This window comes from Ambystoma mexicanum, chromosome 5q, assembly GCF_040938575.1.
Source record: "Ambystoma mexicanum isolate Mex_15411 chromosome 5q, UKY_AmexF1_1, whole genome shotgun sequence".
NCBI lineage: Eukaryota > Metazoa > Chordata > Amphibia > Caudata > Ambystomatidae > Ambystoma > Ambystoma mexicanum.
Genome location: NC_090933.1, coordinates 346,807,334 through 346,820,702, shown reverse-complemented (window position 1 = coordinate 346,820,702; position 13,369 = coordinate 346,807,334). Strand labels below are relative to the sequence as shown.

Below are 13,369 nucleotides of genomic sequence, written 5' to 3'. Positions count from 1 at the left end.
CCAGATCCCCCCTCTGCCTTGGGGAATGTGGCTGTCGAGGAATCTGGTTCCACCTGTGTTGGGAGTGCCCAGCCGTCCAGATCTACTGGTCTGAGGTCCTGTTGCTCCCCCTGGAACGTCTCTTCGGTATTCCCACCCCAGAGGCAGACTACCTCCCTACCCAAGGTGATCCAAGCCATGTTGCGAGCAGGAAGACCAGCCCTGGCCCAGAAATGCAAAATAACTTGGTGCTTTCCAAAGCAGAGTGGCTTGCTAAATTGTGAGTGATTTTCACCTGTGAAAAGTTATCAGCACTGACCCACGACACAATGGGGTCATTTTTGCTTGATTGGACAACGGTGCTATGTAAGTGATTTCAACCCAACTGATTTCAACCGAGCACTTCACCCAAGTCAATGCCTAGAGTGGGATGCACAATTGAAACCCTAAATTATATATTTTTGTCTATAAGGTTTTATTTCTGAATGATGTACCCTTATATCATGCCCCTCTCTTTGAATCCCCCCTGGTCTCACTGAACCAGGAAGCAGGCTGTTTTGCAAAGTGAAAAGATTTATTTGATGGATTTCACAATATATATATCACACTATTTAATATTTCTACAAGGATCACCAATGGGGTTGATGTTACAATCAACAATCTCTTTAATCAGAAGGAGTATGTATAGGAAAAATAATGCAGCATAGAATAAAACTGTGTGGGTTCAGTCAAATGCAGTGTCCCTCTTTCCCCGTGCACACTGCTCAATCCCCCTAATATGCAAGATAAAGAGATGGAAGGAGAGAAAACAGGTTTCAGGAATACAAACTCAACAAATACAGTATTAATCCCAATTTCCCCCAGCAAACTCAGAGAGAAACAGGAATGATTGCAAACGGGTCAAATGCTTTTGAATGTGGCTTTGAATAAATGGTTAAACACTGAAAAATTGATTTAATTCACTAAATTGGATTCAAAACTAGTGGGAGCTGCTTTGTATAGTTTTAGGTAAACACTGGCAATGATCATTGAGTAATTGGCAGGTTGAAAACTGAATTCAGAGGTCGGATGCAAAGAACAGCTGTTTCACACATGATGAAATTGAGCCAGACGAAAAATTTGTGGCGATTGCGGAAAAACTACAAGGAGTTGGAATGCGGTTTTGGGTTTGTTGAAAAGCTGAGGATGTTAGCTGAGGATGTTAGCTTCAATTTGACACTTAAATTCTAGTATGCACGGTACGGAAGTTATGAAGGTTTTAGTAGTTCGGTTTTTCTCAGAAAGAGTCAAAATTTGCAAAAGAAAGATGAGCTTTTGAATATTACAAGCAAGATTTTCTTTACACTAGGGTGTCTATGAAGCCACAAGCTACACGACAGCAGAGCCACCAATCCAGCGACGTCTCCGGATGGCTTCTACCTGCCGAGACGCTTGTCTTTCTTCAGCAAATATATTAGTGCAAAGATGATTTTAACACTACTATTATCAAAGGACTATAGGGATGATAGAAAGATTCAGGAAAGACAAAAGATGTTCTACAATGCAGTTCTGGATATGGTAGAATGGGTTTGGATAGGGATTACTTATGGATAAGATATTGGCTAGGGACAATTCTATGCTATAGATACTCACTGCTCCTGTTTGGAATGGACCCGTCTGGGATCTGGTCAAAGATTTCTGGACTGGAATTCTGCTAGCCCAACGGACTGGATTCAGGGCGCTCGGGTTCTGCACTCCGCACTGCACTCTGGACACTGCACGGCCCTCTGGACTGGATCTGACGGGTTGGTTCTGGGTTGCAGCTATCTGGTTACAGCTCTGCTCCACTGGTTTGGATCTCTGGATTCTAGCAGGAATTCTTATTAAGAAATCAGGAACAGCACACCCAGGCTGTTCTTTTTGGTGTGCCCCTTGGAGGTCTGGGGTAAAATATGGTTTCAGGATTTTAAAAGGCCAAGCTGAGAAGGGTTCAGCTTTGGAATTGGGCCTCTCTGCTTTCAAAGTTCTGGAGTCTTGGATATGTGGATTTCTCTTGCAAAGTGCTTCGCCAGCAATCAGTTGATGGGTGAATCTCTGTCTGTTCTAAGCTCTCTATTTATATATTTCCCAAAGGGGTGGGTAGGCTGAATTATACTAGGCACACCCTCTAGGAATCCTATTGGTTAGGGTCTGTCCTCTCTCCTGATTTGAGAAGAAAATCTGGTGTCATGCTGATGCTGTATTTTACAATCCAGTGAGGACCTCCCCTTTGTTTCTGCACAGTAAATCTATTTTTCATATAAAGCATATTTCAATATTACCAACTTGCTAGCAATAACCTATTTACATCACAGATTTAGTGGAGCAAGTATCCGTCCGAGTCCCATCTCAGTGAGAGCTTCGGTTCAGATTTGACAGTTTTTCGCACTTTTGGTTGGGTACCCAATGTCAGATTTGTCCACATTTTTCTACATATATGCACATGACATCTGGGCATAATCCTGTGAAGTTTCATATTTCTAGCATCGTCACAATTGCTACAAAATCACAATTTCTGTAGTCATGTATCTGAACCTAGCACAGAGTTCAGAGTAGTTTCAAAATGTGACCAGGATTTTCATTTTAACACTATATTTTACAGATTTTTACAATTTTGCACAGTTCTTCGTGAGTCTTTTTCAAAAAGATACTTTCTTGTAGGTTAAGGATACACACATCTGTCTGGCCCGCCCCCAAAGTTTTGCTGGGCCAAGAGCAATCCAGGCCTCTTTCTGCTGGCAGTAGTTTCTGTTGACACTTGAATTTGCATACCCTTTCAGTCCAGGAAGCCTTTTGTCTCTTCTCAGAGCAACAGACCAAAATCTCCTCCCCTTTCATTAGCATCCGACTGAGTTCCTGGGCCAGAGAGCAGAAGGAAGGCACCCTTTGTTTGGGGCACGCTGTGGAATTTGCCTTTGAAGTTATGTGGCTGGCATCAGAGGTTACTTTAACACACTTTGTTAAATTTATCTTTGATCAAATAAACTTACATTTTCAAAAATAGACACACAGATCTCTAATTCCGGTCTTTTTACAACATAGAAATTGAATAGTGGCAACCTATATCGCTTTTGATGGCAAGTCACTTCATTTCAGAAATTTGATTTTAATGTACAAGTTTAAACTGCCAGTGTACTTTAATGACAGCTTTGATACAGGCGGCCAGCGCCACTGTGCCCATATCGGACAGATTTTCCCAGGCAAGCACATTTTTTAATGTGGATATTTTATGAGGAAATCTGCTTCTCCTGACATTGTGTGCTTAGGTGGATTCTTTAAATAAGGTGATGGTTAACACCCAGCAAGGATGTTGGATCTTTTCTGATGTTTGGGAACCAACATTTTGCAATTTCAACAGCCAAGGAAAAACTGATTTTAGAGTACCTTTGGTTTTCCTGGCAATTAAGCACTGCCTTTCAGTAGTTTCTATTTTCCCTCTGTGGGCAGCCCAAATGACAGGTTTTGGCAGTGTGGTCTCCTGTTCTACCACTGACACAGGCAAAGTAGATTGGCAGCCAACTTTTCCAATTTCACTGCACACTTCTCAGTGGTTTTAGCGCGCACAGGGCTTTTTAGCGGCCATTCTGTTGGTTCTGGTGAAAGCAGTGCACAGTGATGTCACGGGGCAGAGCCTAGTGGGTCAATGCATCTCACAGCTACTGCGCGAGGACTGGTACAATGAGACTCTGATATTGATTGCTTGGTATTGTCCCAATCTGTGCTTATTGCCTAAACAAATCTTCTCCACCTTTCTTTTCTTCATTGCTTGAACCCACCATGTCAGCCCCTGCTTACCATCTGGTCCCCAACTTGGGTTTATCGAAGTCCCTAGTGCCCGTATAGGCTCAGTTGTTTGAGCGGGGGGAGGGTTTAAAATAGTTGATAGCTTGGAAAATGGGATCAATGTTATGATTACAATTAGTAAGCATATTAGTGTGTTTTTAAAGGAGGATGGAAAGAAGAATTTTTTAAGTTAGAAGTCAAATGAGGATGAAAGAAATGGTATATCAAGGGATTAAGAGCTGATGATGAGGACCTAAGACAGCAGTAGTATGATTAGTGTGTTGAAACAGAAGCGATACTGAATTTTCAAACAGAAGAGTGAAAGGAGAAAGCGAAGAGGAAGCAAGGTGCAAGAGGAAAGGAGACGTGAAGAAAAGAAAAAACAAATATCAATTTCAGAAGTAAAGTAAGAATCCATCTGCAGCAGTCAGAAGAGAATTTCTGGAGAATGGGCAGACAAGAGTGTCAAGAAGGGAAAATAAATGACAGGATTATGGGGAAAAGTGTGGAAATAATGGATTGGTAATGAAGAAGTTTACCATGAAACACATTCAAGTAAAACAATGAAGAGAAGAGCAGCGAGATCAGAAGGGGAGTGAGATTGTTTTTCCGGCACCATTCCTGTTTACCCAAAGTAGTTCAGAGTGGATCGTAAAGAAGTCAGTCATGGTTGGTGAGGTTTACAGGAAAGAACAAAAGAGAATGAAGGCGAGAGGGTTGCAAAGTTTGTAGACCAGAGAAAAGGAGACTATCCTGTTAAAGGGAGGAAAAATTGCCTGGCGAAGGAAGGGAAGAATAGATATTAAGAGGCAAAAGATAATGTGTGAAGATGACAAAGGTCACAGCTCAGAAAAGCAGTGGAACAAGAGGTAGAAGGCAATGAGATTCTAAGAAAATTAGAACGGTAGTCATGTGCGGAAGGAAAGAGCAGGGAATACAGTGTTCATCTTGAATGACTTATGGTGGAGGGAGTGAACAAGCATTCATCAATTAATAGCACACAGACATTCACATAGCATTGTGTAGTTCTGCATTGAAGGAGTGGGAAAGGGACCGATTTGAGTCTTCAGCTTGGAAATTACAATTTACGCTAAAAGAAAGAATTGAATAGGGTAGAGGTTCAATAATTGAGTCTTGGGCACTCCAAAGCATATGGCTAGAGTACAGGAACTGCCACAATCCAAAACGGAGTGATTTGGAAAGAAACCAAGGCAGAGCCATGACATAGATACCAAGAGAAGAAATCAAATGGGACGATCCACCTTATTAAAGACCTTAGTTCCAGAAAATATAGTAGGTTGTTTAAAGTGTTAAGAGGAACAAAGAAAATGAGTGACCTCTTAATTTTCAGTGTAGTGAACAGGTTGGAAGTCTGGTTCCTCTGATGAAAGTGAATAGGAACCTCATTAGGAGTTTGTAGCGAATTCTAGAGGAATCACCACCAAACTCTGATACCGTTTCCACCACTCAATCTGGCATATTTGCCTCCAATTTATTTAGTTTATAGGACTCCAAGGGGAATTTGCAGATTTACTCTGTGTAATTTATGCGTCTCTAGTCTCCAGTTTTTCATGGTTAAATGGAGGAGTTGCCACCATTTAGCCTGAGGACTCCCCCACTTCATCTATCCTTTCAGAATTTGGCAGTGCGGTAAAAGTTGTGGTAAATACTACCAAAATGCATGGAAGTAACAGATTTACTGCCATATATTTGCTACTCGACCTAGACTAAGCCTCTTTGAGAGTTTGGTAGAGACTTAATGTTGGGAGGAGTTTAGGAACAAGTGGAAAAAGAGATCGGAAAGAATTGAGTGATTTTTGAGAACTGGTAGAATAGTAGCATGTTATAAGAGGAAGGGGATCAGATTAAAGCATAGAGCAACCTCTGATCAGGGTCAGCTATACTTAGACACTTGGAATGTAAGTACGCTTAGATCGGGTTAGTGGTCTTGGGACATCAACACAATCTCCAAGGGATTCATCCTGACAGTCATAATACGCACCTTTTTGCCTCAAATTCAAAGAAAAATCATGGCTTTAATCACAATTATATCATGCTCAAACACCAAGATTGTGTGCAGAGATGCATCCCTCTATTCTCTTGCTGGCACTGTTTTAGTAATCGGGGTAATTTTTTTTTTAAATGTAAAGTTAAGTGACAGTTGTCTTGCATGAAAGGTTGTATATAAAGCCAGTGCAACTGTTGATACTTTGACTTCTGGTGAACAAGGCCTATTAACTAATGTTTGAGACTTCCTTTGATACCCATGTTCAGTAAATTGGCTTGCACAGGTCCTCTAATATTTGGGTAAATATCAATACTGAAGTATCTGCACAATAAATGGAGTATTCATAAAAGAAATGGACACTCTGTGTTCTGGGTGCTTCCTTTACATTGATTCCTCATACTTCATAACAAGAAAATCCACAACTGTTTGCTATGCATTTGGAAAAATCTAATACAACTCTACATTGATAAAGTTAGATTTAGTATCCATTTGGAGGCCACAATTCTTTGATGTGATTTGCATATCATGATCAGTATGTTAAACATGACAAAATAATCCATTATCGTGTTTGATATATGGAGACTTGTCAAGGTCCCAAATGGACATTCATTTTTGTCTACTTGTTTTGACGTACGAGCAACTTTCAGTGACCTTTTGAAGCTAGCTGTATTGAAAGAGTTTGCTATTCTAACTTTTGCCTTTTTGTTTTAAATTCTATAAATAGCTTCAGCTATAAAGATGATTGAAGATGACCAAAAAGAATTCGAAAAAGAGCATCGGTTTATGCAAGTAAGCATTTTACTATTCATTCTTTCAAATTCAGTTAGTCATGTACTAAACTGCAGTGTTTTTGTATGAAGACAACCTCCAGACTCCTAGTGTCTTTTATTTAAACATATAGAATTTTGGAGGATTTCTCATCTACTGTGTATTCATGGTGTTAGATGTACCCACAACTAGGCAGCAGGGTTCCCCAACCATTCACCTTGCCCTAGACGATGCAGAGTATTCAGGATTTAACTCTTAAAACCATTTTTATTCGGCTTGCGCCATTATAATTAATAATGGCAAAATATTTATGAATTCATTCTAATCCAGTTACACAACTTCATAGAACTTTATAAATACACTGTGGTTATGTAATCCACTAGCCCATTTTTGCACGTCAATTCTCTAGCTGGATTTCAAGTGTATTACAGCACCACCAAAATGAGCCACAGCATAGCTAAGCGAGACGTTGTGGGCTAATAAAATCGTCTTTAGAGCTTCCCTTGTTTTTATACCCATTCTGAGGAGATCTCGCTCAATTAGTGTATTTCTTAAAGGCAAATATTTGGTACATCACAGTAAAAACTGAGATAGATCTTCTCTTCCTCCAATTTCTCAGCACTTGTTAGTCATCGGTCTAGACTTTTTGGCCCATGATTTGTCGCCAGTTGAGCGAACATTCAGTCGCATACGTGTAAAAAGTGATCCAAGCCTTGCTGAGAGTCTAAAGGTTGGGTAATCTTTAGAGGCCAGCGTGTCTTTTATTGGAGTCCAAGATTTTACGAAGGTGAGCTTTATTTGCAGAGTCAATCATTTTCACGCCAATCTGCTTCTGTTGCAATTTGTATTCTTCTCAGAGCATCCTATAACGACTCCTTGTTCGGTTGGGTTATCGGATTGTGAATTTCCCATCCCTCACAGACAGTTAATATGTGACCACCAACCAGTGAAGTTCATTGAATCTCCTTTTGTGAATTCATTTACTGTGTTTTTAATATTATGATTTGGGAGCCAAAAAGCTGATTTCTTAACCAGATACCTGAGTGGAGCGGCAGCGCACTGAGCAGCCAGAGGGATACCTCACTCTAGCCTAATAGCACATGCTGGCGTACAATTCGGGACACCCAAAAATAGATTTAAAGAAATGCTTTTGATTAGTTTCCAGGGGTCCTGGGCCTGAGTGTCCTCAAACTTCTGCTCTAAATGTTTAAATACTTTGGTTTGTTTCATAAGAACGTGGGAACTGCGTTTATAATAAACTGCAGCAGCCGCCCCAGCATTAGGTGTGGTAGGTTCCTTATCATCCTTATTCTCAATTTGTGTGCTAGCTGGGACCCGTTGTATGAAATGGTAATACCCACATGTGTATTGGTTTACCACCTCTATAAACCATTTTGATGAACATCTTCTCCTTCCAAATGGTAACATTTTTGTTTTTGTGCGAGGTTCAGGTCTAACTTCATAGATTTAAAATGTTGATGTCACGTATAGGCCTATCGCAGTTAGGTCCGGCAACATCTTATCGTCCGCATACAGAAAAGTGATATTTCTCGCCATTAAGGGAAGGAGCTATTTCTCCAGCATGGGGTCTGGCATGGATTCACATGCTCATGAATATTCCCCGTCGTCAGGCTGGGAATCCTCGGTAAAGAAAAAACCAGTATCAGTTTCGTTTCTGATCTGTCTTTCGTAGTAATAACCAATCACTGGTCTCTGCGTCATACTGACCACAGCCAATGACTGCCCTCTACCTAAGCACCGCCTCTGGCAGCCATCTTCAGATTTTTACCGCACGTTCATGTGTTGGGATCCTCGTGCTATTCCTCTCGAGCGTTAGTGCTATTTTTTCACGTTTTTTCTCAAAAACTTCGTTTTTTCGGTCAAAAGAGCCTCAAGCTCCACCGATTCTCCATCCGATCAACGGGGACCCGTGTCGGATTCGCCTGCGCCCCTCAAGGGTGAAGATTTCGTCGAGCTACGCTTTTGGAGGACTCCAGAAGTTTCTCAGGCCCGGCCATGGCCCAGGAGAAAGGGAGCTCGACGCCCGGAAAGCTGTTCAGGGTCTGCCCTGGATGTCAGCTGCAGAACGTCTTCAAGGAGGACGAACACTCTTTTTGTCTTTACTGCCTACATGAGGACAAGACGCACGTGGAGAAGGACTGTGCGTGTTGCGGCAACATGTCGGAGCGGACCATGAAGGACCGCCATCAACGTCTCGCCAACTGGCTGGAGAGCGGTCTTCTAAGACCTTTGAGGACGCCCCGGCGACGGGGGTCCAACATAAGGCCAAGCACCGCGAGTCCGCTGGCACCGGGAGCGCCGAACGGTCGGGCTCTACGGGCGCCAGGCAGGGCGCACCCTCCCCGGCACCATCAACCACGCTCTGGGTCGGGTAAGAGGAAGGCCGAGCACCCGGCGAAGCTCCTGGAGAGGCCCCGGTCGAGCTCGAAGGCGGAGGGGGAGAGAGGCAGTGTCCCCCCCCCTCAAGGGTAAGGCGGTGAGCGCACCTAGGGTGGTGAAGGCCTTAATCCATCCGGCCAAGCCCTCTATCGAAACTGTCGCGGCGGCCCTGGCTCAGCCTGTGGAGGCTACACCAGTGGTGGCGACCTCGGGGCTCAGTGTCTCCCTGCCACCTCGGAGGGAGTCCTCTTTTGTGCCCATCGATAGGACCCCCGTGAAATCCCCCGTGGGGAAGAAAAAGGGGGGGCAGGGCGTCGTCGTAGATTCGGCCTCAACCTCGGAGGAGGAGCTGGTCGAAGTCTTAAGCCACGGCCTCGGCGTGGAAGAAGACCGGCCCGTCGGGATGGATCCCGACGCAGTTGACGACGACATCGTCGAGGGTACCGACGGGGCCCCTGATCGCCCGTCGGATTCCCCTCTGCCAGCGCCGCGAGACAACTCGGCGGCCATTTTGTTGGCTATACAGTCCTTATGCTCAGAGATAAGGACGAGACTACCGTTGCCGACGGAACCTCTCCCGTCGGGGGACCCAGAACCGGGACCTTCTGGTGTTCCCCCTACCAAGAAAAGAAGGATCCACCCTCCGCCTCCTTTTCAGCCGTCACCCCCCTTCCAGCCCTCCTCCCCGTCCACCCGAGGGGATGATACGGGGACTGACACGGCAGCGACGGGTATGGACGACGAGGTATACGACGAAGATGTACCGTCGTCGCCTCCCACCAGGGCTTCTCCGCCCGACGAGATTGGATCGTTCCACTCCATGATCACCAGGGCATCCGAGCTTTTCCAACTCTGCCCTGAGGAGAAGAAGGAAGGTTTCCTTTATCAGCGGCGCGAGGCCAAGAGGAAGACGGTCCTCTCAGTGCCTCTATTGGACGACATTTGGGATGAAGGCCTCACCCTCCTCAAGAACCCTTCCACAACGCCAGCTAGAAGAGACCGGTACGAGAAGAAGTACCGGGTCCCGGACACGGCCCCCCTGTGCCTCCGGGCGCAGCCTACCCCGGACTCCGTCGTCTCCGCGGCGGCCAGGAAAAAAGCGGGGGGGGTGCGGCCTCCACTTCGACTTCCCCACCGGACGGCGAGGGAAAGAAATTGGACGCTATGGGACGCAGAGTCATCTTGTCTGCGGCAACGACGATTAAAGCGGCCAACGCCTTGGCTATCGTGGCCCGCTACGACAGGGAGCTCTGGTACAAACTGGCTCCCCTACTGGACTTCTTGCCGGACGACAAGAGGGCAGAGGCCCTGGAGATCCTGCAGGAAGGTGAGGTGGCTTCGGACCACGCCATTACCGTTGCGATGGACATCGCCGACACTGGGTTCCGCCAGTTGGGCAACGGCGTTTGCCTTAGGCGGCGTGGATGGCTCAAGGCTACTGACTTCCGTCAAGACGTTCAGACCAGAGTCCTGGACATGCCCTTCGATGGGAACAACCTGTTTGGGAAAACAGTGGACGATTCCCTTCAGGCCATTAAAGCGGACACCGAGACGGCCCGGGCCCTTGGAGTTCTGCAACGACGACGGACGCCCTTTCGGAGCAGCGGAGGCAAGGGCGCCTCCAAAAGTTCCGGCGGCGGTTTCTCCACCTACCGTCAAGCGGCCCGCTCGTCGGCTCAGGAGGCCTACAGAGGACGAGGCAAGTCTGGCGGACCCCGCCGTCGTCGCCAAGGAGGTCAAGGCGGCAAAGCCTCGTCGAAGCGGGATTGAACCGACCGTGGGGTCGGGCCCCCACCGAAGCACCCCGGTGGGAGGCCGGCTGGCGAGCTTCGTCAGCGTGTGGGAGTCCATCTCCACCGACCGTTGGGTGCTGGACGCCTTGGCCCGGGGCCACGCGCTCGAGTTTCAAAGAAGGTGTCCGCGCGTCGCCCCCGTGGCCAGGAAAGAACTTCACGTCCCTCAACTTCTCCTGGAGGTAAAGGCGATGCTCAGGAAGGGCGCCATCGAACTCGTCCCAAAGAGGCTTCGGGGCTCCGGAGTTTACTCGAGATACTTCCTCGTGAAGAAGAAGACGGGGGGGATGGCGCCCCATCCTGGACCTGCGACGTCTGAACAAGTTCATCAAGGCGCAAAAGTTCCGGATGGTCACCCTCCAGCACGTCCTGGGTCAGCTGGAGGAAGAAGACTTCCTGTCGTCGTTGGATTTGGAGGATGCCTACTTCCATATTCCCATCCTAAAGGGGCACCGAAAATTCCTCAGGTTTGTGGTCCAAGGGCGTCACTACCAGTTCAAAGCCCTCCCCTTCGGACTACGGTCGGCACCCAGGGTATTCACCAAGTGCCTTGCACCGGTGGCGGCGCAGCTGCGCCGCGAGGGGATCCACGTCTACCCCTACCTGGACGACTGGCTCATCCGAGCCAAGACGAGGGAGCTCGCCGTGGTTCACACGGCAAGGACCGTCCGACTTCTCACGGACCTGGGATTCTCCGTGAACTACGCCAAGTCTCACCTGGTACCCGCGCAAAACGCACTGTTTCTGGGAGCGAAGCTCGACACAGTGTCTCTTCTGGCCTCCCCGTCGGAGGAAAGGACCAGGTCCATCCTGGGCAAGGTACAGCGGATGTTGGTTTCCGACGCGGCCAAGGTGAGGTCCATCAAGTCCCTCCTCGGAATGATGTCTTCCTGCATCTACCTCATTCCCATGTGCAGGCTCCGGATGCGCCCGTTGCAGGAGTTCCTGGACGCGCGCTGGATCCAAACGACGGGCAGCTTCGAGGAGAGGATCACACTCGACGAGAGTTTCCGCCGAGCGGTCCGGTGGTGGGGCAACCGCACGCATCTGACGGCGGGCATGGACTTCCAGACCCCAGACCACCAGGAGACAGTGACCACCGATGCCTCCCTGGAAGGGTGGGGAGCGCACACCGAAAATCTGCACGCGAGAGGCCTTTGGCTCCCGACGGAGAAGTCCCTCCATATCAACGTCCTGGAGCTCCGTGCAGTGTTCTGGGCCCTCAGGTCCTTCCTTCCGTCCCTCAAGGGCAAGGTGGTGAGGATCTTCACCGACAACACCACCACCATGTTTTACATCAGGAAACAGGGCGGAACCAGGTCCCCAGCGCTGTCCAAGGAGGCGCAGGACCTGTGGCATTGGGCCGTCGCCCAAAGGATGTTTCTGGTGCCGTTTCATCTGGCAGGGATAAAAAACACCATCGCCGACTCACTCAGCAGGGAGCTGCGCTCGTGCCACGAGTGGGAACTACGGCAGGATCTAGTGGATCGCCTCTTCCGACGGTGGGGCACACCCCAGATCGACCTGTTCGCGACGGCGACGAACTCCAAGTGCCGGAGGTTCGCCAGCAGGTTTCCCCAGGCGAGGAGCATGGGCGATGCCTTCTCGTTCCCCTGGGAGGGCCTGTTCCTCTACGCGTTCCCTCCTTTGCCACTGCTAATCCGGCTCGTCAACCAGCTCAAGAGGTCACGGTGCAGGATGATCCTCGTCGCACCTGCGTGGCCGAGGCAGATATGGTTCCCGGACCTTCTGGACTTGTCAGCGTCCCCGCCAATCAAGCTGCCGGTGGACGCGGATCTACTCTCCAGGGAAGGAGGCGCCATCCTCCACCACGACCCGAAATCGCTGAACTTGCAGGCCTGGCTCCTGCAGCGCTAGAGTTTGGAGGATACGACATACCGGCCGACTGCAGAGAGGTTCTTGCAAAGGCCAGGGCGTCCTCGACTCTTAAATGCTACGGACACAAATGGAAGAGGTTCTCTGTCTGGTGCCACGCACAGAAGATTAACCCTCTACGGATTACGGCTCCCCAGGTACTGCCGTACCTGCTGACGCTGGCCAAAGCTGGACTGGCACACGCGTCCATCAAGATTCATCTTGCTGCGATCTCCCGATACACCAGAACCACGGGCCGGGCGTCCTTGTGGTCTCATCGTCTGGTGAAAGAGTTCATGAAGGGACTGTTCAGATCGTTCCCGCCGGTCAAGGCTCCGGCCCCGGCGTGGGAGCTCAACGTGGTGCTGACCAAGCTCATGGGACCTCCGTTCGAGCCTCTGCACTCGGCCCCGTTGAAGTTTCTGTCGTGGAAAACAGCGTTTCTTGTGGCCATCACCTCCGCACGACGGGTGTGAGAGATCCAGGCCCTTTCCTGCAAGGCCCCGTACTTGACTTTTCACGACACGAGGGTAGTGCTCAGGACGCACCCCTCCTTCATGCCCAAGGTACCGTCGGACTTCCATCTCAACGAACCCTTGGTGTTGCCTGTGTTCTTCCCGTCGCCTTCGTCGCCGGCTGAGAGGACTTTGCACTCGCTGGATGTGGCTAGAGCGCTGAAGTTCTACGTGGACCGCACGAAGTGTTTTCGGAAGACGTCACAACTCTTTGTGAACTTTGGACCTGT

At 48.3% G+C, this 13,369-nt stretch overlaps 1 protein-coding gene across 5 annotated transcripts in view; it reads left to right on the top strand.

The window, feature by feature from the left end:
- Positions 1–13,369, top strand: part of CEP192 (centrosomal protein 192) — a 2,773,731-nt gene that overhangs the window by 838,776 nt on the left and 1,921,586 nt on the right. For all 5 annotated transcript variants that reach the window (XM_069620824.1, XM_069620822.1, XM_069620821.1 and 2 more), the window contains one exon: positions 6,513–6,577. In XM_069620824.1, coding sequence (XP_069476925.1) covers positions 6,513–6,577 — 65 coding nt within the window. The remainder of the gene's footprint in view (positions 1–6,512; positions 6,578–13,369) is intronic.